Consider the following 27,120-nt stretch of genomic DNA (forward strand, 5'->3'; position numbering starts at 1 on the left):
CAGAGGAGTGGATTGTTGTCCTTGGTGTTTGGTTGACTGAGGAATGGCAGCTGGGGAGATGAAAGAGGGGCACCCAGGGGAGGAGTGACCCTAGGAGACCCAGAGGGAATCACGCAAGGCTGCATAACAGCAGCTTCTGATGGCCAGCGCACACATGGCCAACCCTGCTGCTGTTTCAGCAGGGATGTGGTCTAGATGAGAACCAGGGTTCGGCCACAGCTGCTCATACAGAAATAAGGGTTGGGTTTATAACAGCAGGTACCTCAACTTTCTTTGTCATATCAATCCATTCCTATTCATGTATGTCATCGAATGGGTGTCAATATTAGGTGCTGGTTATTCATTTTAATCATCAAAGGTCAAGTACAGTACGGATGAAGATACTCATGTAGCTGGAAGTGACTGATGACGTCAATCACATGAACGCGATCTACAGCCTATCGCAGACAATTCACTGGTAACACGCGTGGGTGTCCCATCTACAGGAACCTGTCTTTGCCTCTATACATAGACGCCCTTGTGTGTGACAATCTCAGCTCCGCTTGTTCTGAGACACCTGTTTTCGAACCAATAATATTAATCCTCTCCTTTACTCCTTAAGTCATCACGGCTCTAGGTTTGTTAGGCTAAGGAATGTCATCGGGTTTATCAAGTCATACCAGCGAACTTGCTGTATGCCGACGTGCCCACGTAATCAGCCCTGCCCTGTCTTACACACTAATGCATTAGGTCTATCTAATGCCACTTAAAAACATCAATTTACGTGTTTGTAAATACTGAAATCGTTCTCCAACTCAACCACCGATTGTTTGACTGTACTACGGCTAAATTAGGTATCTAATGGACGGCCTGTCGTGACTCCATGAATGGATATCAAGCACTCGCATGACAACTATTTTGATAAATCCGCTGTGATTCACCACCCTTCCAGATCATTACCCCACGCCCACGCAGGCACCGCTTCTACCGCATAATTAGAGGGGGCATAGGCCAGGTTGCTACTACCTATCTAATGAGATGCTGGGTAGTTGAGTCTAACAGCTGAATCTAAATCTAAAGCTGAGTATCAAGTAGATATGCCAGTTAGGTTACCTTGACAAACATGGTAAATGGATGCCTTAGGGTGCGTGTTTTGGGGTAAATTACCAAAGTGGTTACCTTGTGTGTTTTGGATGAAATGACCAAACATTGAGACTCAAAACAGACTGCTCGTTTTAGTTCTGTTGGTGCTTTCAAAACTGTTTGGCTTGACACTGGGGCCCATCCATTTGGTAAAGCACTTATAGATCTAAAACATGCAGTTAGGTTGGAGCATGTGTTTCCCCATATACTCAATGTTAGAGCTAGATCTGTTAACTGTTTCTATCCTGTGGATTGTTGCATTAGATCTCATTCATCTGGAAAGGTGGTACTGGTCATGTGATCCGATTAACAATCAAGACCAACAATTGTCAGGTGTGTTTCATAAATGAGTAACTAATTATGAGCAAGTGTAACTTTCCACATCCTCCTTTGTGGTGGAAGAGATAGCTCAGTGGTTAGTGTGTACGACTGAGCAGTAACAGGTTGGAGGTTCATATCCCCCAAGGTGCTGTTGAACCTTGGTCATGGGCTTTTCATAAAGATCTATTTGAATTCTGAAGGAAACTGAAACACGTCCCTGGTAGCGTAGTTGATAAGCATGTAAGCTGTCTCAGGTCACAACTCATCTGGGTTCGAATATGTCTGGCGGACTCTATGTAATGTTCCCGCTGCTTCTTGCTGTCATGTAAAATATGATAGTATGTGTTTAACTAGTGGTGTTTTAAAAAATACGTGTCACTATTCCAGGTAGGGGGAAGTGGGGCCCCGGTGGCACAATGGATTAGCATGCGAGCCATGCAGGTAGGCCGGTCAGACACAGCAGCATGATATCGAATCCCAGCTCAAGGCTGGTATACAGCAAGGCCTCCGACACACAAGTGCCCCAGTTCACATCAGTCCTGGACTGCAGTGGGGCCTTCCAACACACAGCAGGGCCTCCGACATTCCAGGACTCCACTGTGCAAGCTCCCCAGTCCCATCATCCTTGATTCCCATCATGCTTGAAATGGAACAGGAAAATGATGAAAATATGTTTTTAAGTTGTGTGGACATTTTAAATATATATTTTTTTTTTATGTAAGACTTTCTAATTCTTTAAGGGCAGACTACAGCAGCCTTCCATTGGATTAGCACCCAGACCTTTAACTTTCACTGAGCCATCAAGGACACAAGCATACATTAACTTGTTGAAATCCTTAAGGTTAAGTGTGAGGGCATTAAAAATACTATTTCTGCAAAGAAAAACCATTGCAGCCTTCCATGGGATTTGCACCCAAGACCCTTAATATTCATGGTACACATGCTTATCCACTGAGCCATCAGGGATGTGTGTCAGTATGTGTGTTTTGGACAAAATGACCAAAGGGGTTTTTGTGTGTTTTGGGGTAAATGACCAAATGGGTTAGCATGTGTGTTTTGGATGAAATGATTAAAGGGGTTATATCAGGGTTCGAATGATGGGGAGGCTTCACTCCCCTAATTAAGACTAAGATTATATATACACATTTATATATCGTTTTTACCTGTTATTGTAAATATTACTTTACACCCTGGAGAAGAAGCTGACTTCATTCGCTTCAGCTTGAGCGATTATCATTGTATAATTCACACTCTGGATGCCTGGTCAAAAATATTTTGGTTGTATTTTGGTAGCTTTTTCTAATCTACACACAAAAAACACTAGGACAACATTTTGTTCAATAAACCTTGTTTTTAATCTCAACAGCAAGTTAGCTTATGTGTGGTCAACATCAATGAGAAGGTAAAATATAAAACTGGATTTATTTTCCTCTAGTCTGTTTTTTTTTTCTTCTTCCCCATCAGCAGGAGGTGCAATTATGATACTGAAACACGTCCACTAGTACTGTACGTTTCTTCACCACATAAGTCTTCAACTAGTACTCTGAGATATTGCTATAATACTTTTAAATGGCATATACTGATTGACCAAAGAACAGAAAAGCACAACAGAGAAGCCAACAGAGCTCCCATCTCCTTACATGGTGGGGAAGGGTACTAGAGGACTTCTGAGGAAACTTTGGTTTTGTACCTTGGTAAAACATGACACTGTTACCTCTGGAGGCAGTTACTGTAGGGAAAACAGAAGGGAATCCGACCAGAAATAACAGCTTCTATTCAACTCTTAATTTAGACCAGAAAAAAGTAAAAAGGCACACCGAACACTACCATGCTCAACACTATATTCGTTGAGTCTTGAGGAGCACTCAAGATTTCTCTAACCCCTTAATTTGTACAAAGCACAATAAACAACCAGTTAAAGTCTGTCTCTAGTTTTCCTTCTCTCCCTCAACCATTAAGTGTTAATGAATCAGATCTTTCTTTGAAAGAACCTTCTGTGTGTGTGTGTGTGTGTGGGGGGGGGGGGGGGGGGGGGTTGGGGGAGAAAGATGAGACCATTTTCTTATCAAGTTGAATGAAAAAAACAAGCCATCTAGGGCCTCCTTCAATAGTCCCAGAATGCATTCTTCCTCCTTCTCACCCTCTCATCGAGCGAGTCTGAATTTGCATCAGTGTAGAGGAGCATATGCTTCCACTCCAACACTGACCAGACACTAGGACCAGACACTAGGACCAGACACTAGGACCAGCCACTAGGACCAGACACTAGGACCAGACACTAGGACCAGACACTAGGACCAGACACTAGGACCAGACACTAGGACCAGCCACTAGGACCAGACACTAGGACCAGACACTAGGACCAGACACTAGGACCAGCCACTAGGACCAGCCACTAGGACCAGAGACTAGGACCAGACACTAGGACCAGACACTAGGACCAGACACTAGGACCAGCCACTAGGACCAGCCACTAGGACCAGCCACTAGGACCAGCCACTAGGACCAGACACTAGGACCAGACACTAGGACCAGACACTAGGACCAGCCACTAGGACCAGACACTAGGACCAGACACTAGGACCAGCCACTAGGACCAGACACTAGGACCAGACACTAGGACCAGACACTAGGACCAGACACTAGGACCAGCCACTAGGACCAGACACTAGGACCAGACACTAGGACCAGCCACTAGGACCAGCCACTAGGACCAGCCACTAGGACCAGAGACTAGGACCAGAGACTAGCCCAGGGAAGGGATGAAGGAAGCATTCTGAGATTATTCACAGCCTTGGATAAACTCATCCTTTCTCATCCTCATCCTCCCTTCTCTCACTTCATCTTTTCACCTCCAAGTCAAAAGTGCTCCAGTATTCACCGCCTGCAGCCGTTCCAGTAGAGTGGTCGTCTGTGTGGATGACCACAACCACACTCCTGCCTGGTCTTGCTTTGGCGACCATGACCAACTATGGTCTCTGGCCCCTTGTCCCTGACTCTTCCTGGTTACCTGAACCACTAGATCTACTTTGGTCTAGACTCTCTCCTGCTACATTTCAGGCTGTTCCATTATTTTACCTAGATGTGTGTGTGTGTGTATGTTTGTGACAAAAGACCTTTGCGCTTCAAGTAGATTCAAAGTTGGCCCAAGTGCTGTGTGTGTGACATCCCTTCCACGTGGCCTGCTGTAGGGGGGCCCTGGTGAGCCAGCGTCTCCATCCACCAATCAGGGTCCAGGGCCGGGTGTGCCAGCTGGGCGTGACGGCCCAGCGCAGCGCAGAGAGAGAGAGAGACACTCGGCTTCACTGGGATCAAACGACTTCTCATCAACACCATTGAGTTTAGAGTTCACACAACATTGGAGGCAAGGATGCTACCAGGAGATGAACCACTAGTGTCCACACTGAGCAAAACACAATACAATATGTACATATTATTGGAAATTGGGGAACTTTTTTTTCTTTTTTTCTTTTTACTATTCAATGTCGTGCACACGCCCTAAAACCAACCCCAAACCACCCAATGTACTGCATGCCTATCTCTAGATGTATGCATCCAGACAGCTTAAAACTGTCAGCATCATGCCATTATCATTCAGCCTCAGCTACTAGTTGCTTCAAACCGATTAGTAAAGATGCAATTGCCGACTTCCCACACTGTTGTGATTTGCTAACTAGTGACAATTATCTAAAAGGTTGGCTTGACACATCCCTTCTGATGTGGCTGACTAGCTAATGTGGATGATCCTCCTGCCGGTGGCCAAGCCTCCAGCTCAGACCCAGCAGACGGTGCTATTGCCATCAATGAGGATGGAGGACGGGGAGGAAGGGGCCTAGCAGTCATGGCAAGCTGACTGGCTCCACCCTGCTCTCCACATGGGATTTACGCTGCAGGTACACAGAGTGGAATATCTCCTAATTACATCATCGCCTTCATGGATGTCACTGTGCATTACCATTGACTGATGAGTCCAGGCCAATCAGAGTCCTCTGCCTTAGAACCGGCTATCCAATCAGAGTTGGTTATTCGGGTGAAGAGGCGCTGACAACCTCCCACAATCCCTCATGGAATTAATAGTATTGCTTCAATATTGCCACAAAAATATATATTGACTACTAACACTGCACTTGTTAAGCGCGTAATCATAACATTGTCACTTGTTCGTGTTTCTCTCTTTTACAAAGTCCAGAGAGTTGTGTTTTTTCTTTTCTTCCTTTGCCTATATCAATACAAAAAGCATAGCTGTTGCCATTGTGCTTATGCTAACTCGTCCTGTCCACACACAGTCCACACGCCCAGACAACAGGCCGTGCGCTCGGCTGCAGCTTCAAGGGCTGCAGCTCTTCACGGCTGCTGCTTCACGCAGCTGCAGTCAAGATGCCGAGCGGTCCAAAGTCCCCAAAGAGCCTCACAGACATCAGCTGCCCCAGGCAACGTCCATGCCAGCCAGCCTGGTCCTGGACGCCGCGGGGCCCAGGCGCGGGTGAGGGTGGAGGGGTACGTAGGGAGGTAGGCTAGGGAGGGTTTTGGTAGAAAGGATTCTCAGGTGTCACTCGATACAACTAAAGAGTAAGCATTAACAAATAAGAAAAAAAACAAAAAAAAAAACACTTTTCCTTCCCTGTAACCTTGACAATGACTCCTCCCTCCCCCTCCCCCTCCTCCTCTCCCTCTCCAGAGACTTAATGCTGCGTAGGTTGTCAGGATAATACTGCCGTCTGTCTCCTGCCTCGGTCCCGCTGGCTCAGTTGACCATGACAAAGCCGTGCGTGGAGTCCACCGTCTCCATCATCTCGCTGTCCAGCAGGGAGCCCTGGATCTCAGGCAGGCCAGCCAGGCCCCCGTACCCAGGCTGAGGGGCCTCTCCCTGGGCAGAGGGGAGAGGCTGCCCGGGGTCCAGAGGGTACTCATACTGCTCTGGGTAAAGTGCCTCGGCGGAGGGGGGGCCCAGGACCGGCTCACAGCTGGGGTAGCCGTACAGCAAGCCCTCCTGGGGGGGGTGGGACAGCAGGGGGCCCGAGGACAGGTGAGAAGGGTAGTGCCCCACCAGGTAGGGGTCGTACACCAAGCCCTCCCCAGGCTCCATCAAGGGGACGAGGCCCTGGGGGTGGCCTGCGGACATGACCCCCTGCTGGGAGGGGGGCGCGGAGGGGTCCTGATGGGCCATGGGGGGGGCCGGGGGAGTACGTGCCGCCCTCCACAATCTGCATCTGGTTGAAGTAGGTCTGGAGGCCCATCCCCTGAGGCTGCTGCTGCTGGAGGAACATCCTCTTCTGATGCAGCCTGGGGGAGGGGGCAGAGGTCATGCACTTGAACAAGCTGTGTACTACAATGACTCAAGGCACAAACCAGCACTACAGCATACCATACCGTATACAATGGTATGTATAATATATATATACATATATATCAGTAGCCTATCTGTACAAGTGTACGGCACACAGCTACTTCTCAGTATCTATCGGATACAGCACAGGATGTGACACAGGTGCACCTGTTTTGACTCACCTGTGCTCCTGCAGCTGCTGCTCCAGACTGCGGGGCGTCTCCTTGCAGAAGAGCTGACAGCTGGCGGGACTGTTGGCCAGGACGCTGGCCTTCTGACACAGGGAGGGGGGGGAGGGGTTACTCCGCCTCTCATAAACAACCAGCAGATGTTTACAAACATGGAGGCTGAAAACATTTGGTGGACGTGCCAGGGAGACAACGCTCTGTCTGCATGACGCGACACAAAACAAACTGTCCTATTAGCAAGTTCGTAATACTGTGTAGTACGTCTAGCTTGTGTGTGTGTGTGTACCTGCAGCTGAGTGTGTGTGTGTACCTGTAGCCTGTGTGTGAGGTACTGTGTCTCCAGACTCTGTCTGCGTGACAGCAGGGGGGGGTGGCCTCCTCCCTGGAACAGCCCCACATGGTCCTGCTGTGTAGCCGCCTCACTCTGCGCGCACACACACACACACACACACGTTATATAGCCTCTACATACAACACACATCCCAAACTCATCCAGTTAGTCTGGAGCAGGAATCACATGGCTAGCTGCCTCTTGAATTTCAAGAGTTCCATCAGCCAGACTTCTGGGCTGCTGATTGGCTGACAGTGGGGACCGGACTCTGCACGACCAGTCTGACCACAACAATGGCAGCATTCTCTCCCCTGCCCCCGAACCCAGGGACTAGGACCAGGGCCCAGGCCCGACGGACAGTAAACAAGCCACAGTTGGCTGCCCCTGCTGGGCTTACATAAGCTGCTCTCTCCCCCGGACGGACGACCTCTGGGGTGTTACTGGGTGAGGGCTGACCTCCTGGAGGAGGAAATGTAGATGGGTTTTGTTTGTGTGTGTGTGAGAGCGTGTGTGTGTGTCCGTGTAAGAGAGTGAGTGTGTGTGTGTGTGTGAGTGTGTGTGTGTGTTGGTGTGTGTGTTGAGGGACTGCAGTGACGGATGTGTGAGTGTTTGTGCCTGTGTGTGTGTCCTACCTCTAAGAAGTGCTGCAGGTGTTGGTGTGTGTTGAGGAGGTCCATGCCAGCGCCGTCTCCTGAGTCCATCTGCTCGTACAGCTGCTTGTTCAGCTCCAGGATGCCCTTGGTCCGGGCCAGGTTCTGAAGGTGCTGACGGAACGCCACCAGGCCCGGACCTGCGCACACGCACACACACGCACACACAGTCAGGGTTTCCACTTCTACATCACTCAGCAGCTTTCATTGAAACTGTTCTTCTCCCCTTTCCAATTCATACAATCTAAAACAGAATAACATTGGAACACTGCATTGAAGAAGCAGCACCGTATTTTATACAGTTTTTACGATTGATTACATAAACGAACCCAACAGAGACTAAAGAGATGACATCCTAAAAGCGATGAACTGTTTTCTGAGTCTCCGTGGCAGAAGGGCCAAGTTCAGGGCTTTTATTTCTGACAACCACACGGTGTCCCGTTGACTCAACCCGCATGTTTGGAAGGACGTTTCCTTATTGTGACGAGTGTACAAGACTGTGGATGTACCCAGTCAGTCAGAGTCCCCACCACCTCATTAACCCTGGCAGCATTCAGTGTCACATCACACCCCCCCAGCCAGCAAAACAGCCATGACTGGCAACCTACGTCAATGACAGTGTGGGTGTATGTCGAGTGCCTGTGTGTTTTGTGTGCGTGTTTGGAGTTTGTGACTGTGCACAGACGTCAGAATAGGTGTGTGTGTGTGTGTGTGAGGGAAAGAGAAAGCGAGCGTGAGTGTTCTTGTTCACGTCAGAAGCCAGTGTGTGTGAATCAGACACAATCATGGTTATTAAAGTGAGTGTGTGTGTATGAGAGTGTGTGTGTGTGTGTATGAGTGTCTGCAAGCTTGTCCTCTGCACCTCTGATGTTGACTGTAAACCTGCAGACCTGACTCATCATGAACAGAGGGTGATATGGGGAGCAGAGCTGTGTGTGTGTGACACACAGAAAGAGAGTTTGAGCGTGTGTGAGCGTGTGCAGACGATTCCCTGACGTCACAGGCAGCCAACACAGCAGCCTCTTTAGGGCTTTAGGGAGGGAGAAACGAGGGAGATGAGAGATGCAGGGAGAAAGACAGAAGAGGCAGATGAGAAAGGGAGGGAGAGAGAAAGACAGAGAGAGAAGAGGAGGAGGAAGACGAAGATTAGAACAGAGAGACGGAGAAAGAAGAAGCAGCTGTGCCATTGTGACTTGTATGTAGGGGGAGAGAGGGACGGAGAGGAAGAGAGGGAAGGGAGTTGGGAAGGAGGACGTAAGGTAGAGAGGGAGGGAGGGAGGTGATATTTGGAGCTCTCTGGGCTGAGCTGCATCTCCACAGAGCTGTGTGACTCACCACATGAATAACCTTCAACCACCATACAGGGGCAAAAGACCGGGAGAACATAGGGAGATAGATGGAGAGAGAGAAATAAGATGGAAAAAAGGTTGGGAAAGTGGAAGAGATACAGAAGGTAAAAAAAAGAAGAGAAGAACAGAGAGAATGGGAGAGCAGAATAAAGACACAGCAGGGCGGGGCAGACAGAGCAGGGCGGGGCAGACACAGCAGGGCGGGGCAGACAGAGCAGGGCAGACAGATCAGGGCAGACAGATCAGGGCGGGGCAGACAGAGCAGGGCAGACAGATCAGGGCGGGGCAGACACAGCAGGGCGGGGCAGACACAGCAGGGCGGGGCAGACAGAGCAGGGGGGGGCAGACAGAGCAGGGGGGGGCAGACACAGCAGGGCGGGGCAGACAGAGCAGGGCAGACAGATCAGGGCGGGGCAGACAGAGCAGGGCAGACAGATCAGGGCGGGGCAGACACAGCAGGGCGGGGCAGACAGAGCAGGGGGGGGCAGACACAGCAGGGCGGGGCCTACCTTGGGTGAGGGAAGTGTCGGACGCCCGCCGGCCCTCCCTGAAGCTGACTGGTGAGCGGTTGTGTGCATCCCTACGGGGCGAGCTGAGCGCCTGCATGCCAGGATTGGGCGGCCGCGCGCTGAGGAAGGGCGTGGTCATGTGAGGGGCGGGGCTGGGCAGTACCACCTCGCTGAGGGACGGGGGGTCCTCCAGCAGGCTCAGGTCACTGTGCATGGAGCCCATGTCATACTCTGAATCCACACTGCCCAGGGAGGGGTTGTGGCACAGGCTGAATAACTTCCCTGAGGGAGGCAAGACATATTAGCAACCATATGCATATGTGTCTGTGTCATTGTCTGTGTGTGATTGTATGTGCCTGTTTGTGTGTGTGTTTGCAAGTGTGTGTCCCCCTACCCTGGTTGCCAGCCCCAGGCTGGTTAGTGACCTCAGACAGGGTGTGCCTGCGCTGGCCGAAGCGAGCCGTCTCATAGGCTGAGAGGAGGTGGGCGGGGTCGTCCTCGGCGTCGGGCTCCTCCGTCTCGATGCCCTCGTCTATCGACGTCTCCATCATGTTGGAGGGAGACGAGGTGGACGACTTGCGGAGCACGGTGGGGGGCAGGGGGTCCAGCAGACAGCCGTTCACCTGGTGGGTGCAAACACACACACGCCTCCAGTCAGTGGTGTCGTCGGGGGGGTTGACCACAGCGGTGGCGTTGTTGTGGAGCAGACATGAGGCCTGAGGATATCTCTCAACACAGCATCTACCACCTCTCCCTCCCTCTCCCTCCACACTCACACACTGGCTGGGGAGTGGGGTGTGTGTGTGTGAGTGTGTGTGTGTGTGTGTGTGTGAGCGTGTGTGTGAGTGTGTGTGAGTGGAGACGGGGCTATAGTCTGGAATGCAGGGCCAGGAAGTGTGCTTTGGCCCAAAGTCCTACACACACTCACAGACACAAACACATACACACGTCTAGCTAACATGGATCATGTGGATGAGTTGCCGGGGTAACCAGAGAGGGCAGTTCTGTCTTGTCGACTTCCCTAGCCCAGCTTCCTGAACCGTGCTGGGTTAGGAATGCAGTTACCCAACACTGGAAGGGGGAGGGGAGACAGGGGGGAGGGGGGGACAGGGGGGACAAGGGGACAGGGGAGGTCAAGAGAGAGAAGAAAGGAAGAGAGAGTGGAACAAAAGGAAAAGAGAGAAGAGGCCGAGAGGAGGAGAGGATGCAGGGGCTGGTGGGCCTCTCTCCGACCTCTCGCTCCTCTGGCTCACCACACTCATCACAGGACTGTTACGCAACGCCCCCTCCCTCCCCTCTCTCTCTCTCTCCCTCTCCCCCTCTCTCTCTCTCTCTCTTTATCTCTCTCTCTCTCTCTCTCTCTCTCTCCCCCTCTCTCTCTCTCTCTCTCTCTTTATCTCTCTCTCTCTCAAACACACACACTCCAGCTCCCACACATCCCCAGCCAGTGTGGGCAGAGGGTGTGTTTCCTGGTGGATGAGGGTGAGGGCCGGCCTGCTGTTGTCTGCTGGTCATCCTCTGCTTATGAAAGAGACGTTCTGTTATGAAAGTGTCTATAAGCTGCAGGGAGCAGCGACAGTAGCGCACTCTGATATAAGCCTGTACACGCACTCCCAGGAAACTGGCTTGTGTGTGTGTGTGTGTGTCGCAGCACAGCTGCCCTATCTGCTTACATAACCCTCTCAGCCGCTCCCCTGTCACCCAGCACGGCTCACATCTGACATGACAGACGTTTGTTCCCCACATCTCTCTCTCCCCCCCCTCTCTCTCCCCCTCTCTCTCTCCCCCTCTCTGTACCTCTCTCCCCCCCTCTCTCTCCCCCTCTCTGTACCTCTCTCCCCCCCTCTCTCTCTCCCCCTCTCTCTCCCCCTCTCTCTGTACCTCTCTCCACCCCTCTCTCTCCCCCTCTCTCTCCCCCTCTCTCTACCCCTCTCTCTACCCCTCTCTCTACCCCTCTCTCTCCCCCTCTCTCTCCCCCTCTCTCCCTCCCAATCTCTCCCCTCGAGTCTCTCACTATCAGTCTCTCTTTACACAATGTTCATGTTAACACCCCCCCCCCCCCCCCCCTCTCCCCACCAAGATAAATCAACCTAGCTTCCCTGGAAATCCGTTTGGCAGGTACAGCATGGGTGTCTGAGTTCATGTGTGTGCAGAAGACTACCTGTCAGTGCATGCATGTGTTCCTGTGTGCGTACATGTGTGTGTGTGTGTGTGTGTGTGTGAGGGACTTACTTTAGGCGTAGCCACGTCCTCCACCATGAGGCTATGCTCTGGAGGACATGAGGACTGAGGGAAGGAGAAGGCCTCGGACGAGGCTGGAGGGAGGGCAGGGGAGCGCAGCAGCCGAACCCCCTGGGAGAGCAGGCCCACCTGGCCAGACCCACTGGTGGACTGGGGGGGGGGAGAGGATTAAGATCATTTAGGAGAGGAAGTCGGGAAAAAGACAGGAAGGACAGGAAGATGGTGAGAGAAATGAGAAAGAGAGAGTAGGAGAGAGAGAGCGAGCATGAGAGAGAGGGCGAGGCAGATGAACAGATTCGAGACAGGCGGCGAGGTAGGACCGGAGAGACAAGAGGAAGTGAGGATGAAGGGAGGGTGAAGTGGAGGGAGAAGGAGAGAGAACCGGAGGCAGGTGAAAGGAGAGGACGGGAGCCAAGGAGTGGGACAGAAAGAACAAGGAGGATTACAGAAAGAACGAGGGATGCAAATCAGGGTGAGAGAAAGGGGAGAGGGGGAGAACAAGACCAGCGGAAGAAAGGATGAAGGGACACAGAGACAAAGACAAACGGAAGAACGAGGTGTGAGTGAGTGAGCGAGGAGGAGGAAGAGAGGCAGGTGACTGAGCGCCGTGCCGTTTGATGGCGCAGGTGCGACCGGCTTTCATTAAGGCGTCTCGGCCCGCCGTGGCAATGAGCGCGGCGGTTACCTTGGCAACGGTCTGCTCGGCAATGGTGCTGGGTCTGCGTTGGCGAGCGTCAAGGCGCTGCTCCACGGGGAAGCTGCAGCGATGAGCCTTCAGTCGCTCCACCAGCAGGTAGTAGATGGCTGCAAAGTGGTTATAACTCTTGTTCTGGAGAGACTGGGGGGTGGAGAAGGAGGGGAGAGACACGGAACAGTCACCTCTCTCAATAAAGTTCTTTCAAAAGTGAATTCAAATAGCCGTCTAGTTCCTTAGCGCCGGCTTCACATTCTGATACCCCCCTGTCCTATTTTAGCATCAATAACGGTCAGAAAAAAATCAGAATCGATAAAGTTCATCATAAATAAATAAATGTTGTGGTAAATAAAAGTGGAGTTCAGATCTGTTTGAAGTTTGGGTCCCCACCTCCACGGTCTTGTGCTGGTCGATGCCCAGGCTGTGCATGAGCCGGAGAACCTGCTCGCTGTACTCGCCCACGCCCACGTCGCCCTCCGCTGGCACGGGCCTCTGGTACAGCACGGGCCGCTGCACGGGCACGTCCAGAGCCATCCACTTGTGCTCCTTGATCTGGGCCACGGACAGCCGCTTGGACGGGTCCAGAACCAGCATCCTCCGGATCAGGTGCTCACAGTCTGGGTGGGGGGGTGGAGAGAGAGGGAGAGAGTTAAAAAGGAACACAATGTTCCAAAATGTTTTGGATAATGTTTCACCACATTGTGCCAGGCTGTGTTTGAAAAAAATCTCTCCTTCCGTGTCCATTTCTCTCTCTTCCGCTCAAGCTCTTCCCCTACTAATCTCTCCCCCCCCCCCCCCCCCCCCCCCCCCTTCCCTCACCCCCCCCCCCCCCATTATTTCAGGGTGAGCGGCCCATTCTTTTCTGGTTAGCTGCCTGGGCAGGTTGACGTCATCCACAGCTGGATGTTAACAGGATTACTGCCCCCTGCCTGTCAGGCTGTCTTGCGTCTGTGGAGCTCGCCACCTCAGGATCTAATTAACCTCCACTAACCATAGCAACCCCCCTCCTCCCACATGTGACATGTGTACTGCCATACAGCAAGTCAGGCGGCCGGATGGTTGTTTACCAGTCAGTCAGGCAACAAGCTAATGACTAATGACTCATCAGTCAGATGTACAGCTAATAAAGGACATTGTAGAGGGAACGTATACGCGCACGCCTTATCTGAGCAGCTCGACACCAAATCCCTCTTGAACAGATGGGGGAGTACTGCTGTACTGTATATGTCTGTGTACGTGCGTGCTGTATATTTGAGCCTGAGTGGGGCGAACAGGAAGAGAGGAGATCCCTTCTGGAAGAAAACTGCACAGTGTGTTCCTCTACTGAATCAAAGCTGTGCTGGATTGGGGGGTGAGAGGGGGAAATGGGGAGAAGGGGGGTGACTCAGGGGGCCAGGGTTGGACTGGACAGAAAAGGGGGGAGGAATGAGCTAGTGTTAGGGGGTCTAAAATACGGTGTTTGTTACATTCTCTACATGACTGAATTGTTTCAAGGTCCTGAACAAAGCCTGTTGACCCCTACGTGGCCCAGCGTCTGCTGAGAAAACCAGGGCTGCAGACCTGCAAAACACCAGCCTAGATTAGCTGACTAGCTGGCAAAAAAACTGGTTAGCTGACTGGTTGAATAGCTGGTTGGTTGGATAGCTGAATAGCTGACTGACTGGCTGGATAGCAGGCTGACTGGTTGAATAGTTGGTTGGTTGGATAGCTGAATAGCTGACTGACTGGCTGGATAGCTGAATAGCTGAATAGCTGACTGGCTGGATAGCAGGCTGGCTGGTTGGTTGGTTGGATAGCTGACTTGCTGAGAGCAGAATGTGTTGGCTCTGCCCCAGGTTACGTAAAGTGGCTCTAGCTGGAGTTCTGGAGCCCATCTCCAGCTCCCTCTTCCTCTCAAGACGACGTTTTCACTGACTCACTCTCACAGCAAAAACAGATTCAACCCCTCCTCTCTCCTTCTTTCCCTTTCCTCCTCCCCTCCTCTCAGTCAATTCTTCCCCTCCTCCCTCCTCCTCTCAGTCCATTCTTCCCCTCCTCCCCCCTCCTCTCTCTCTCTCACCTTCAGTCATGAAGTAGGGGATCCGGAACCTTCCTTCCAGGACCCGTTGGCGCAGCACGGGCAGCGTGGGCCCGTCAAAGGGCAGGGCACCGCACACCAGCACATACAGGACCACGCCCATGCTCTGCAGAGGGAACACACACACACCACACCACATACGGGTTACTGGAGGAGCCTGGGAACAATCACTACATCACAAAGCCAGATTGATTACATAGATCTACTGTAGGACAGAGGTATGTAGATCTCCCAGAATCTAGGCCCTAACCGTAGAGATAAAGCCTTAGGCCCCGACCCTGAAGATAGTCCAGGTTCTAGGCCCTTAATCCTGGAGAAAGACCAGACCTCAGGTGATCCTGACCCTAGAAAAGACTCAGACAGCAGCCTGTAAGATACGAGGTCCTGGTCCACAAGGAGCAGGGCTGGAAACATGGCAGACATCTCCCCCCCCCCCCCCGGGATATCCCTTAAGATCTTGGAGGTATCTAGCACAGGAGCAAAGGCTGTCTACTTTACGACCCTGACTGTCCTACATTAACCCCAGGCTACCACAGGTGACCGGCTGGTCAATGATTGGTTGACACTCCATTAGGGACAGGGTTCACACATGTGAACCATCTTAAATATCGCCCACAGCCTGATTGGTTTCTAATATATATTGTTTCTTTCTTTCTCTCCACCTCCCCCTATTCCTCTATCCACCCTTCAACCTACCAGGATTTAATCCCCTCCCACACACACGTCTTCCCTCCATCCCTCCCTTCCTCGCTCCCTCGATCCATATCAACCGCTCTCTCCATCCCTCCCACTCTCCATCCACCCATTCCTCCCATCCATCCATCACCCTGCAAGTAGTTCTCCCTCCCATCGATCCCCCCTTCCCTCCACCTACCCAGATGTCCAGTTGTGGGCCCTCGTACTGCTGGCCCTCGAAGACCTCTGGGGCTGCGTAGGGGGGGCTGCCGCACCACGTGGACAGAGGCTCCCCGGGCTGGAAGAAGTTCCCAAAGCCAAAATCTACACACAGGACAGGGGAGGGGTTAGACATGCTGTCTTACAGCCTCCGCCTTCTCACCTGTACCTCCTCTGGGGGTGTATGTTGGTGATAGGTGCTGCTCTGTGGCATGCTCTGGAAACCCCTGTCTGACGTCGCAGGGTGTAAAAAAAAAGGGGCCACGAATACACAGAGTTGATTTGAGACGTCCCGCCTCGAGACTCGAGGAAACGGGACAGGAGGGGGTTGATGTGGCGTTTCAGGTCCACGCAGGGAGAGGAAGGGTTGATGTCACACTGCTTGAGAGAGACCGCACCTCCACCTTCCTCTTCACATCCTGCGCCACTAACTTCATGTCCACCCCACAGCATGCAGCTGCACCGCCCCCCCCCCCCCCCCCCCCCCTTAGCCACGCTAAGCTAACGCTAAGCTAACCCTTTGTTCGAGAAGCACGTTACGGCCAGCCTGGGCTGAGGTTTGTATAACGGTGCGATATGCAATCCACATTCCTGAACGCTGAGGACAGGGGGCAGGGCTTGTAATGTGAGGTCACTTCCCAGGAGACTGGTAGGATGAAGTCATGGTTGGACTCTGCGTTTTGATTGGCCCCCCCCTGGGCTGGGGGGTGTTGGGGAGGGGGTGTTGCTCCTAGCAGATGCCACTGGAGACGCAGCCATGCCTGAAGGAGGCCAAGATGCAGGGGCAGTTGTTCTCACCCTCTCTCCCTTCCCTTCCTGTCCTTCTCTCTCCCCCTCTCTTTCCTTCTCCGTCCCCCCCCCCCCCCCCCCCACATACCCATGTCATGTCTCCTGGGTATGTGTGGTGTACAGTTGACACCAGTTGACACCAGGATGAGCTTCAGCAGTGGGATGGCTTCATTATATGAAGACATGAGGACTACACGAGAGCCCTGAATCAACCGACCGTCCCCTCTCCCTCATCCGTACCCCCCCCCTCTCCCTCATCTATACCCCCCCCCTCTCCCTCATCTATACCCCCCCCCCCTCCCTCATCCCTACTCCCCCCCCCCCCCCTCCCTCATCCCTACTCCCCCCACACCCCTCCTCTCTCGCCTTGTGTTGATGTTGCAAAATGACCTCATGAATGTTATATAAAAAGCAAGGAAAAATGAATTACCAAACAAACAAATAATGCTGATTAAAAAGGGCTGGTTTACATAACAGGGGGAGGTCAGCAGGACTCAGAGGGTGCACGCATAACACATACAGTCTTGCTCTCACACACACACACACACACTCTCACTCTGTCTCTCAAACACACACACACAATCTTGGCTAACCAGAGACAGTCCAGCAGTACTGTCCTCTAGTGCAGCTAGCCCCCCTCAGTAGACAGGCTACCGGCCACGTGGTAGCTGATCAAAGGTGCCTCGGACTCACTGATGTGGAGCCTATTATCAGAGCTACAACACATTAAGTAGGGTCAGGAACATCCTAGCTTCTACAACACAGCAGGGTTAGAAAGATTCTAGATTTTACAGCACTTCACACACAGCAGGGTCAGAGAGATTCCAAAGCACGATCTAGAACACAGCAGTTCTAGAATGCGGAGAAAGAGTCAGCTCTAACCAGAGATAAGCTGGGGTGACACTGCAGCTGGACGGAGGCCAGAGTGCTCTGTAGCAACACACCGCACGGCTAGTGCTCTCTCTGCAGGTTATCTGATGTACTGAGGTGATCAGGGAGGACAACAAGAGAATGAGAGGGGAAACAGGAGAGAAGCCAGGTGAAGGGAAGGAGAAGAAGGGAGAGTCGAGGAGATAACTAGAGGAGAGGAGAAGTTGGAGAGGACAAGGGAGGGAAGAGGAGAGGGAGGGAGGGAGGAGGTTTATCACATGGGTTGACCCATTTCATGTGCTGAATACTGAGTGACTGACGTCAACACCCAGCACTGCAGGCAGGCAGGGAGGGAGGGAGGGAGGAGGGCAGGGGGTGTGTAGTGTGTGTGTGTGCGTGCTGATAAACAGCCAAGCCAGTAGCAGTCTACTGTAGCCTAATAGTAGCACCAGGCAGGGGATAAGACAACACTTTCTATCATCTGTTTTTGTTGAATCCAGTTAAGTGTCAGTAACACTAACACACGTCACACACCCCTAACAGTTACCAGGAGGTTGTTGATAAGCAGGTGTGATGAGCACACAGATCTGGGTGGAACTTGGAACATGATGTCCTCTCAAGCTATCCCTTCTACTTTAGTCCCTCCCTCCCCCCTCCCCTCTCCCTCCCCTCCCCTCCCCTCTCCTCTCCTCCACTCCCCTCCCCTCCCCTCCCTCCCTCCCCTCCCCTCTCCTCTCCTCTCCTCTCCTCTCCTCTCCTCTCCTCTCCTCTCCTCTCCTCTCCTCTCCTCCCTCCCTCCCCCTCCCTCCCTCCCTCCCTCCCTCCCTCCCTCCCTCCCTCCCTCTCCCTCCCTCCCTCCATCCCTCCCTCTCCCTCCCTCTCCCTCCCTCCCTCCCTCCCTCCCTCCCTCCCTCCCTCTCTCCTTGTTGTACTCCCTCATTCCCTCTCTTTCTCCTCCACTTCAGTCCCTCCATTTCACCATACCATTTCCTCCACTGGCCTAAGCTCTACATATCTCCCCCCCCCCCCCTCCCTCCCTCCCTCCTCTGTCAGCACACGCAGGCTTTAAGGGGCTCTTTGAAGTATAAACATAAAGGCAACACCCCCTGACACACACACACACACAGCAGTGACCTTTCTTTGACTGGCCAATAGTCAGCAGGACTTCAGACAGACTAACCTATCAGGACAAATCTTATGAAGAGAGAGAACTGAACATGGGTCAGGAAGAGTCATCTTCTCCCTCAATCTCTTCATCACCATCCTCATTATGAGGATAACCAAGGGTCCCTCACAACAGACACCGGTACATGAGTTGCAGCAGTGTTGCAGTGAAGTGCAGTGTTGCAGTGAAGTGCAGTGAAGTCCAGTGTTGCAGTGAAGTGCAGTGTTGCAGTGAAGTGCAGTGCAGTGTTGCAGTAAAGTGCAGTGCAGTGTTGCAGTGAAGTGCAGTGTTGCAGTGAAGTGCAGTGTTGCAGTGAAGTGCAGTGCAGTGTTGCGCAGTGTTGCAGTGAAGTGCAGTGTGTGTGGGCCATCTCAGGGAGATGAGGGAATGGGGCAGAGGAGCAACCTGCTATCTCGAGGTTCCTATGTTCTCGGTCGTATACTGGTGTGCTAGTGCACCCACCTGCTATCTTGAGGTTCCTATGTTCTCGGTCGTATACTGGTGTGCTAGTGCACCCACCTGCTATCTTGAGGTTCATGTGTCCGTCTAGCAGCAGGTTCTCAGCCTTCAGGTCCCGGTGGACGATGTTCCTGTTGTGACAGTATTCCACTGCTGACAGAATCTGCCAGAACTTCCTCCTGGACTCCAACTCACTCAGGCGACCATGCTTGGCCAGGTAGTCTGGAGAGAGAAGGGGGGGAGGGGGGGTAGGAGAAAGGGACAGAAAGAGAAAGGAGACAAAAAGAGGTAGTGTCAGTTAGCTTTATTACTTCACAGTCTTGACATCCACACAGGTGGTATGCATCTGGCAGTGTGCGTGTGTGTGTGTGTGTGTGTGTGAGAGAGAGGAGTGAGTGAGGGGGTCACCTCTAGAGTCTGGTCACCATAGCCTGAGGGTGCTTCTAAGAACAGCCCAGCTTATATCAATAAAAGCTTCATAGAAGAGAGGGAAAAATGTGTTCCCTTTATTACATCCTGGTCCTTATACTGGAAATAGTCAATCCAAACAAATGCACAAGCTGAATCCTTCTGTCCACACTCAGACTGGGCTGGAACACAACACACAATCTGTGCCACACAAAAACACAAGTTTTCACCTTAAAATCTCATACATACTCTACAACATGTGGTCTTGTCAAGAGGCAGGCAGAGGAAACAGACGCACGAGAGGTAATAGAGGCAGAGGTAATAGAGGCATATGGAGAGGGACATGGGTAGAGACAGTCAGGGACAGAGAGAAACGCGGAGAGACAGAGAGAAACAGGGTAAGAGAAAGAGAGACAGAGAGAGACAGACACACAGAAAGACAGGGACAGAAAGAGGGACAAAGAGACAGACAGGGACAGAAAGAGGGACAGATAGGGACAGAGAGAGAGAGAGAGACAGGGATATAGAGAGAGAGACAGGGACAGAGAGAAAGGGACATAGAAAGAGACAGGGACAGACAGACAGGGACACAGAGACAGGGACTGCTCCTTAGTTTCTGAGGAGGCAGCTTCACACCTCCAGTCAGAGCTGCAGGTAGCTGGACACACTGCTGACCTCCACTTCACACCCTGGCAGGCGGAGGGGGGGGGGGGAGAAGAAGGTAGAGGGAATGGGAGAGAGACAGAGTAAGAAAGGGAGAGAGAGAGACGGTAACCACGGCTATATAAGACCAACAAACAATTCACCCATCTTAACTACTTGAACCACTTCAGACAGCCTGCAATCAGTGAACAGAGTTCCGCCTGGCTACCGGGAAACTCGTCAGTTCCAGGACGTGATGAGGCCATGAGGAGAACATCATGTTGCTTCCTCACAGCCATGCACAGATAGGCCTCTACACGCATGTTACTGATCTACAGATTATCCTGCTGCACACGTCAACAGCCTGGGATCAAGAAACTGAACAAAAGTGGAGCAAAACAGAACCCCAGGGCAGAACTACACTAGGCGTGACGATTACCTGATCACACCCGCTCTATACCAGCATGCCAGCCTCATGATGCCCGGGTAGTCATGACAGGGGGGGGGGGGGGGGGAGAGAGACAACGAGCGGAAAACAGAGAAAAGAAAGAGTGGGGGGGGGGGTGACAGAGAGACATAACGTGAGAAAGAGAGAGAGAGAGAGTGGGGGGGGGGTGACAGAGACAGAGAGACATAACGTGAGAAAGAGAGAGTGGAGGGGGGTGACAGAGAGACATAACGTGAGAAAGAGAGAGTGGGGGGGGGGGTGAGAGAGAGACATAACGTGAGAAAGAGAGAGTGTGGGAGAGAGAGGGGAGTAAAAGAGAAACAAGGGGGGCGGGGAGAGAGACAGAAAGAAGAAAAGAGAGAGGGCGAGAGAAAAGGGAGGACCTGATGAATGGTTAACTTCTGAGAGGCTGATTGGAGTGAAGGTGAAACATTCCGTCCGCGTGTCCCTCAGTGCAGCCAGGGCTTCATGCTGCGGCGCTAATCAAAAACACAGCAGGTGAGGGAATGTGACAGGGCGGTCTGAAGACTGGGGGGGCGAAACAACAGCCCCGCTGTGCTCAACGTGTGCCCTCACCACGCACCCACACACACTCACTTAGGACAAGACTCATAGAAACATCACAAAGACACACACGTCACAGTGCTGTGGCCTCATGACCCGTGGTGCCCATGTCTTGGCAGAGCAGATGGTTGGACTTTGGAACAAGGATGCCTGTTTGCTTGTTCGGCTAATGTACACACAGACGCACTTGCACTCACAAACATCCTGCACAGCAATCTCTCTGTTTGGATAAGCAGATCCTTTAAGGGCACAGCGACAAGGAGAGAGAGCTCAAAATGACAGAGAAACACACACACACTCAATGTCAGCAGGGTGCCCTGTTGCATTGTGGGAGAGGGGTGTGGGGGGGGTGAGAATCCACGCAGTAGCCTGGCGGCAGATGCAGTTTGCTCCCCAGGCTGACTTAGTCCTACAGGTACAGGTCTATTACAGGTGGTACGGTAACTGTGGTACATTCTGCTGTATGTCTATTACAGGTGGTACGGTAACTGTGGTACATTCTGCTGTATGTCTATTACAGGTGGTACGGTAACTGTGGTACATTCTGCTGTATGTCTATTACAGGTGGTACGGTAACTGTGGTACATTCTGCTGTATGTCTATTACAAGTGGTACGGTAACTGTGGTACATTCTACTGTATGTGTATTACAGGTGGTACGGTAACTGTGGTACATTCTACTGTATGTCTATTACAGGTGGTAAGGTAACTGTGGTTCATTCTCCCACTACCTCCATCCACCCCTCCCTCCTCTCCCATCACCAAAACCTCCAGAGCTATTAACAAGACAGACGAGACAAGAGATCAGATAAACAGGCATTCCTATAGAAGCCACCCTGAAAGACTCGCACACGCTGTACACCGGCTGAGTAGACAACACAAAGACCTCCATAAAATGGACAGATCTGGGGTTTTGTGTGCGTGTGTGTGTGTGCACACATGACAATGAATATTGTCATCCCTGTCTCTGAGGAGGACAGGCCACAGAGATGAAGTTCTGTTCCTGCCCTCTCCACCTTCAGCCCTCTCTGTTGCTTCCTCTCCCTTCTCTCTCTCCCTCCATCCCTCTCCAGCTTAGCTTTCTTAAATATGCATGCCCTACATTTCCCCCCTCCTACCAAAATTTGAAATCTCCTTCAGCCCTCCCTCCCTCCCGTCTTCTGCTGGGGCTCAGTGACTCCTCCTTATTTGAGCTTGACCCAGTTTCCAGGTCTGATCGGGCCTGCAGCGGACACTGATGCTGAGACAGACAGGCAGGTAGACAGACAGACAGGCAGGCAGAGAGACAGACAGGCAGAGCGACAGACAGGCAGGCATATACAGGCAGACAGGTAGGCAGGCAGAGAGGAAGACAGGCAGAGAGACAGACAGGCAGAGAGATAGACAGGCCGAGCGACAGACTGGCAGGCTGGCAGGCAGGCAGAGACAGACAGTCAGGCAGAGACAGACAGGCAGGCAGAGAGACAGACAGGCAGTCAGGAAGAGAGAGAAACAGACAGACTGATCCTATAGGCTGCTGCAGGTCTACAGGTCTGATCCTATAGGCTGCTGCAGGTCTACATGTCTGATCCTATAGGCTGCTGCAGGTCTACATGTCTGATCCTATAGGCTGCTGCAGGTCTACAGGTCTGATCCTATAGGCTGCTGCAGGTCTACATGTCTGATCCTATAGGCTGCTGCAGGTTTACATGTCTGATCCTATAGGCTGCTGCAATGCAAACTGTTTGCAATTAAAGCCAGCAAAAATAGCGATTTGTCTTATACACTCCATACAGACCCTCATGCTATCATACACAGCTCATAAACAAGGACAACCACAAGTTTTTTCCAATAGACTGTTGCTCTAACAACAAATATTGTTGTTGTTTATGGAGAATAGGAACTGATATTACCCTTTTCAAGCAAGAGCCCACTTTAGTGATATGGTGTCCACTACAACGACAATGACAACATTTTAAATCCTTGCGTAACAAATATTGCACAATCAAGTACTTAGAGAGCACAACCCAGAACACGGTTTCATAATGCCATATCCCCATAGAGATGATCTGTCAGGTGATTGTGGTAGCGACCGCAAAGCAGTGACAAGGGGGGGTTATTGTCCTGCACCAGGACAGGATGTACCCTGGAGACGGGAGCTAACGCTGGGGTCTCTTAGCTCCTGCTTGTCACGTGCTGCATATCCAGTGACCATCTATGTCTGTCATCTCAGACTGGGCCACAACAAGAGGGCAGCAGGGAGGGGGCTGTGCACGCATGCCTGCATACACACACACACACACACACTCTGAAGGAGGCATTAATACACACACACACACACACACACACAGACACTCTGAAGGAGGCATTAATACACACACACACACACACTCTGAAGGAGGCATTAACACACACACACAAAAACACCCACCCACTAATAAGTTATAACCTAAATCCCTCATGTTGTTTAAATCAGACCCTCAGCACCATCTCCCCCAGACCTGGGGAACAGAAACAGGTCTTATGTAACCCAGATGGCTGCTAGGGGGCTGGGCGGGTGCGTCTGGCTGGCATGTGCACGCACCTTGTGGCTCTGCCAGCAGATCTAGATAACCTCCTGTTATGTTTAAGTCTCTCTGGGCTCATTGTGTGTCGTCCTAGGGCCAAAGCCGGTGACTTACTTCAAAACGTCGAAGCCAGGTAGGCTGGGTTTGAAACTGTCCTGAAAGTACCTAATTGGTCAGGACCTCCTGGGGGGGGGGGACTGGCACACAAAGCATTAAATCCCATCTTGATGACATCATTTAGCATCTTCCTTGAAAAGTTTTTTTAAAGCTCACAATACGAAAACGTGTTCAAAACTAGCTAAATTAGCTGTGGTTCCAGCATCCATAAAGCAAGTGACGACCAGTGTCATGACCAGGCCCTGGTCCACAGCCCTGTTCTCCCACAGGGCTGAGCCCTGGCCATGCCCAGGCAAACCCCTGCCATCTGTGACATCATCAGAGAGCGCCTGTGCAGTGAGAGTGTAAACAAAGCTGTCGGCCCAGACACAAGGCCCCCTCTGAATACAAACATTTAGTTGGCCTAGATCACAAAGCGACATGCATGTACACCATCTAGCCTTCTGGCCTGCTACTTCACATCCAAACAAGTGTTGGGCCATCTCAACATGTGTTTGGCTCTACACACTGTGCTGGAAATGCAAGGCCAATAAACTGAATTTCAGCAGCCTTCAAATTCATCATGTTGTTATGTCCTGGTCTTTTGGGTAATGTAATTTCTGACCTTCATGATCTCTATGAAGATTGGCCTTGGCCAATTAGCCACAGTAGCGGCCCTGGTTATTTTGAGGGTTTTAAGGCCTGAGTGCTTGGTCCCAGGTGAGATGAGACGCGTTCGTGCTTCTGTGGAGGATGCCTGTCAGTCTCAAAGTCACCTCAGAGCTCTCTTGATGAGGTGTAACCGTCGGTGATGTCATGCGATATGTCACGTGATACGAGTCATGTTATCTGACCCAGAATGCATCACTCACCGAAGATCTCTCCGTTCTTGGCGTACTCCGTCACCAGATACAGCATGTTCTTAGTCTCCATCACCTTTAGGAGAAGGAGAGAGGGAGGAGAGAGAGGGAGGGAGGGAGTCAATATACACAGCAGAGTAAACGGATAAGACCTTGCTTTGACCTTAGTGGGGCTGCAATGGAAGGTCATCAGATAACAGTCTGCATTGAGACACTTCCTTGTGTCTTGGGGGGGATTGGGAGAGGGCGGGGGATAACAGCCCACAGGAACCACACCATTAGAGAAAACAGTAGTTATGTGACAAGTTTATTCATACTCTCAACCACCTCCCTGGCTGAATCACACAGTTGTGCCTATATTAAAACACACAGGCCTGATCCACTCCACGTGTCTGAAAGACAGAACTGGGAGAGATTGGAGGGCCTGTGGGATGGGGGTCCTCTCTGTGTCTGATACTGAATGGCCCTTGTGCTGGCAGCCCTGACACACAGCCAGCCGTATGTGGGAGGACACCAGATATAGACACAGCCAGAGCAGAGATGAATAGAGCTAAAAGCGGAGGCCGAGAAAAGAGAGAGAGAAAGAAGGATGAATCACACACATTCACACTTTGAAATACCACACTAGTTATTTCATGGTGATATGCCTGGTTGGCTGGAATGTGGAGTTTGGTCCTGTGTCCATAGGGTGAGAAGCCCCCCCCACCGTATGTGTGGAGTGGTGTATGGAGAGATGTCAGGAAGGGGGGGGGGGGGGGCAATTAGGAGGTCTGAGAGAGATAAAAAGGGAGCCGTTTTGAGAGAGTGAATGCTGGGGATGGTAGCTGATGAGGGCTAGGGGGTGGGTGGTGCTTGCTGTTGGGATCCAGAGGCTAATGGGTGAAAGATGGTTAAGGACGTGAGAGTTAGCTACCTGGAGGGGAGAGTTGGGGGGACTGGAGGGTAGTGTTGGGGGGGCTGGAGGGGAGTGTTGGGGGGGGCTGGAGGGTAGTGTTGGGGGGCTGGAGGGTAGTGTTGGGGGGGCTGGAGGGGAGTGTTGGGGGGGGCTGGAGGGTAGTGTTGGGGGGCTGGAGGGTAGTGTTGGGGGGCTGGAGGGGAGTGTTGGGGGGGCTGGAGGGGAGTGTTGGGGGGGGCTGGAGGGTAGTGTTGGGGGGCTGGAGGGTAGTGTTGGGGGGCTGGAGGGTAGTGTTGGGGGGGCTGGAGGGGAGTGTTGGGGGGGCTGGAGGGTAGTGTTGGGGGGCTGGAGGGGAGTGTTGGGGGGCTGGAGGGTAGTGTTGGGGGGGCTGGAGGGTAGTGTTGGGGGGCTGAAGGGTAGTGTTGGGGGGCTGGAGGGGAGTGTTGGGGGGGCTGGAGGGGAGTGTTGGGGGGGCTGGAGGGTAGTGTTGGGGGGGCTGGAGGGTAGTGTTGGGGGGCTGAAGGGTAGTGTTGGGGGGCTGGAGGGTAGTGTTGGGGGGCTGGACGGGAGTGTTGGGGGGGCTGGAGGGGAGTGTTGGGGGGGGCTGGAGGGTAGTGTTGGGGGGCTGGAGGGTAGTGTTGGGGGGGGCTGGAGGGGAGTGTTGGGGGGGCTGGAGGGGAGTGTTGGGGGGGCTGGAGGGGAGTGTTGGGGGGCTGGAGGGTAGTGTTGGGGGGGCTGGAGGGTAGTGTTGGGGGGCTGAAGGGTAGTGTTGGGGGGCTGGAGGGGAGTGTTGGGGGGGCTGGAGGGGAGTGTTGGGGGGGCTGGAGGGTAGTGTTGGGGGGGCTGGAGGGTAGTGTTGGGGGGCTGAAGGGTAGTGTTGGGGGGCTGGAGGGTAGTGTTGGGGGGCTGGAGGGGAGTGTTGGGGGGCTGGAGGGGAGTGTTGGGGGGGCTGGAGGGGAGTGTTGGGGGGGCTGGAGGGGAGAGTTGGGGGGCTGGAGGGGAGTGTTGGGGGGCTGGAGGGGAGTGTTGGGGGGCTGGGGGGGAGTGTTGGGGGGGGAGTGTTGTGGGGCTGGAGGGGAGTGTTGGGGGGGCTGGAGGGGAGTGTTGGGGGGGCTGGAGGGGAGTGTTGGGGGGGCTGGAGGGGAGTGTTGGGGGCTGGAGGGGAGTGTTGGGGGGGCTGGAGGGGAGTGTTGGGGGGGCTGGAGGGGAGTGTTGGGGGGCTGGAGGGGAGTGTTGGTGGGCTGGAGGGGAGTGTTGGGGGGGCTGGAGGGGAGTGTTGGGGGGCTGGGGGGGAGTGTTGTGGGGCTGGAGGGGAGTGTTGGGGGGGCTGGAGGGGAGTGTTGGGGGGCTGGGGGAGTGTTGGTGGGCTGGGGGGGAGTGTTGGGGGGCTGGAGGGGAGTGTTGGGGGGCTGGAGGGGAGTGTTGGTTCAGGGTGCCTGGGGATGAGTGATGACAAGTGAGAGCCCCGTGGAGGCCCGCTCTTTTCTTGAGCACTGAAAGGAAGTGACTAATTGACCCATGGCGTTTGATTGGACGAGCCATTGGAAATAATGACACTCTGCTCCGTGACTACACAGCACACAGTCTGGAATGCAGCCAGAGTTGTGTAATAATAACCAACCGCTCATCTAACTCCCCCTAAACAACCCAATAGGACCTGGAGTGGGCTGACAGGTC

General features: G+C 52.8%; 1 protein-coding gene across 3 annotated transcripts in view; it reads right to left on the bottom strand.

Annotated features, from left to right (window-relative positions):
- Window positions 1-2,779: 2,779 nt before the first annotated feature.
- Window positions 2,780-27,120, bottom strand: part of sik2b (salt-inducible kinase 2b) — a 28,254-nt gene continuing 3,913 nt past the window's right edge. For 2 of the 3 annotated variants that reach the window (XM_047036407.1, XM_047036406.1), the window contains 13 exons: window positions 24,561-24,624; window positions 19,046-19,207; window positions 15,683-15,807; window positions 14,791-14,914; window positions 13,122-13,348; window positions 12,723-12,875; window positions 12,029-12,187; window positions 10,191-10,419; window positions 9,797-10,078; window positions 7,921-8,078; window positions 7,268-7,381; window positions 6,952-7,043; window positions 2,780-6,726 (listed from right to left, as the gene is read on the bottom strand). In XM_047036407.1, coding sequence (XP_046892363.1) covers window positions 6,402-6,726; window positions 6,952-7,043; window positions 7,268-7,381; window positions 7,921-8,078; window positions 9,797-10,078; window positions 10,191-10,419; window positions 12,029-12,187; window positions 12,723-12,875; window positions 13,122-13,348; window positions 14,791-14,914; window positions 15,683-15,807; window positions 19,046-19,207; window positions 24,561-24,624 — 2,214 coding nt within the window. In that variant the 3' untranslated portion in view covers window positions 2,780-6,401. The remainder of the gene's footprint in view (window positions 6,727-6,951; window positions 7,044-7,267; window positions 7,382-7,920; window positions 8,079-9,796; window positions 10,079-10,190; window positions 10,420-12,028; window positions 12,188-12,722; window positions 12,876-13,121; window positions 13,349-14,790; window positions 14,915-15,682; window positions 15,808-19,045; window positions 19,208-24,560; window positions 24,625-27,120) is intronic. The other variant, XM_047036408.1, reaches the window with a different exon arrangement.

Source organism: Hypomesus transpacificus, chromosome 15, assembly GCF_021917145.1.
Source record: "Hypomesus transpacificus isolate Combined female chromosome 15, fHypTra1, whole genome shotgun sequence".
Taxonomy (NCBI): Eukaryota; Metazoa; Chordata; class Actinopteri; order Osmeriformes; family Osmeridae; genus Hypomesus; species Hypomesus transpacificus.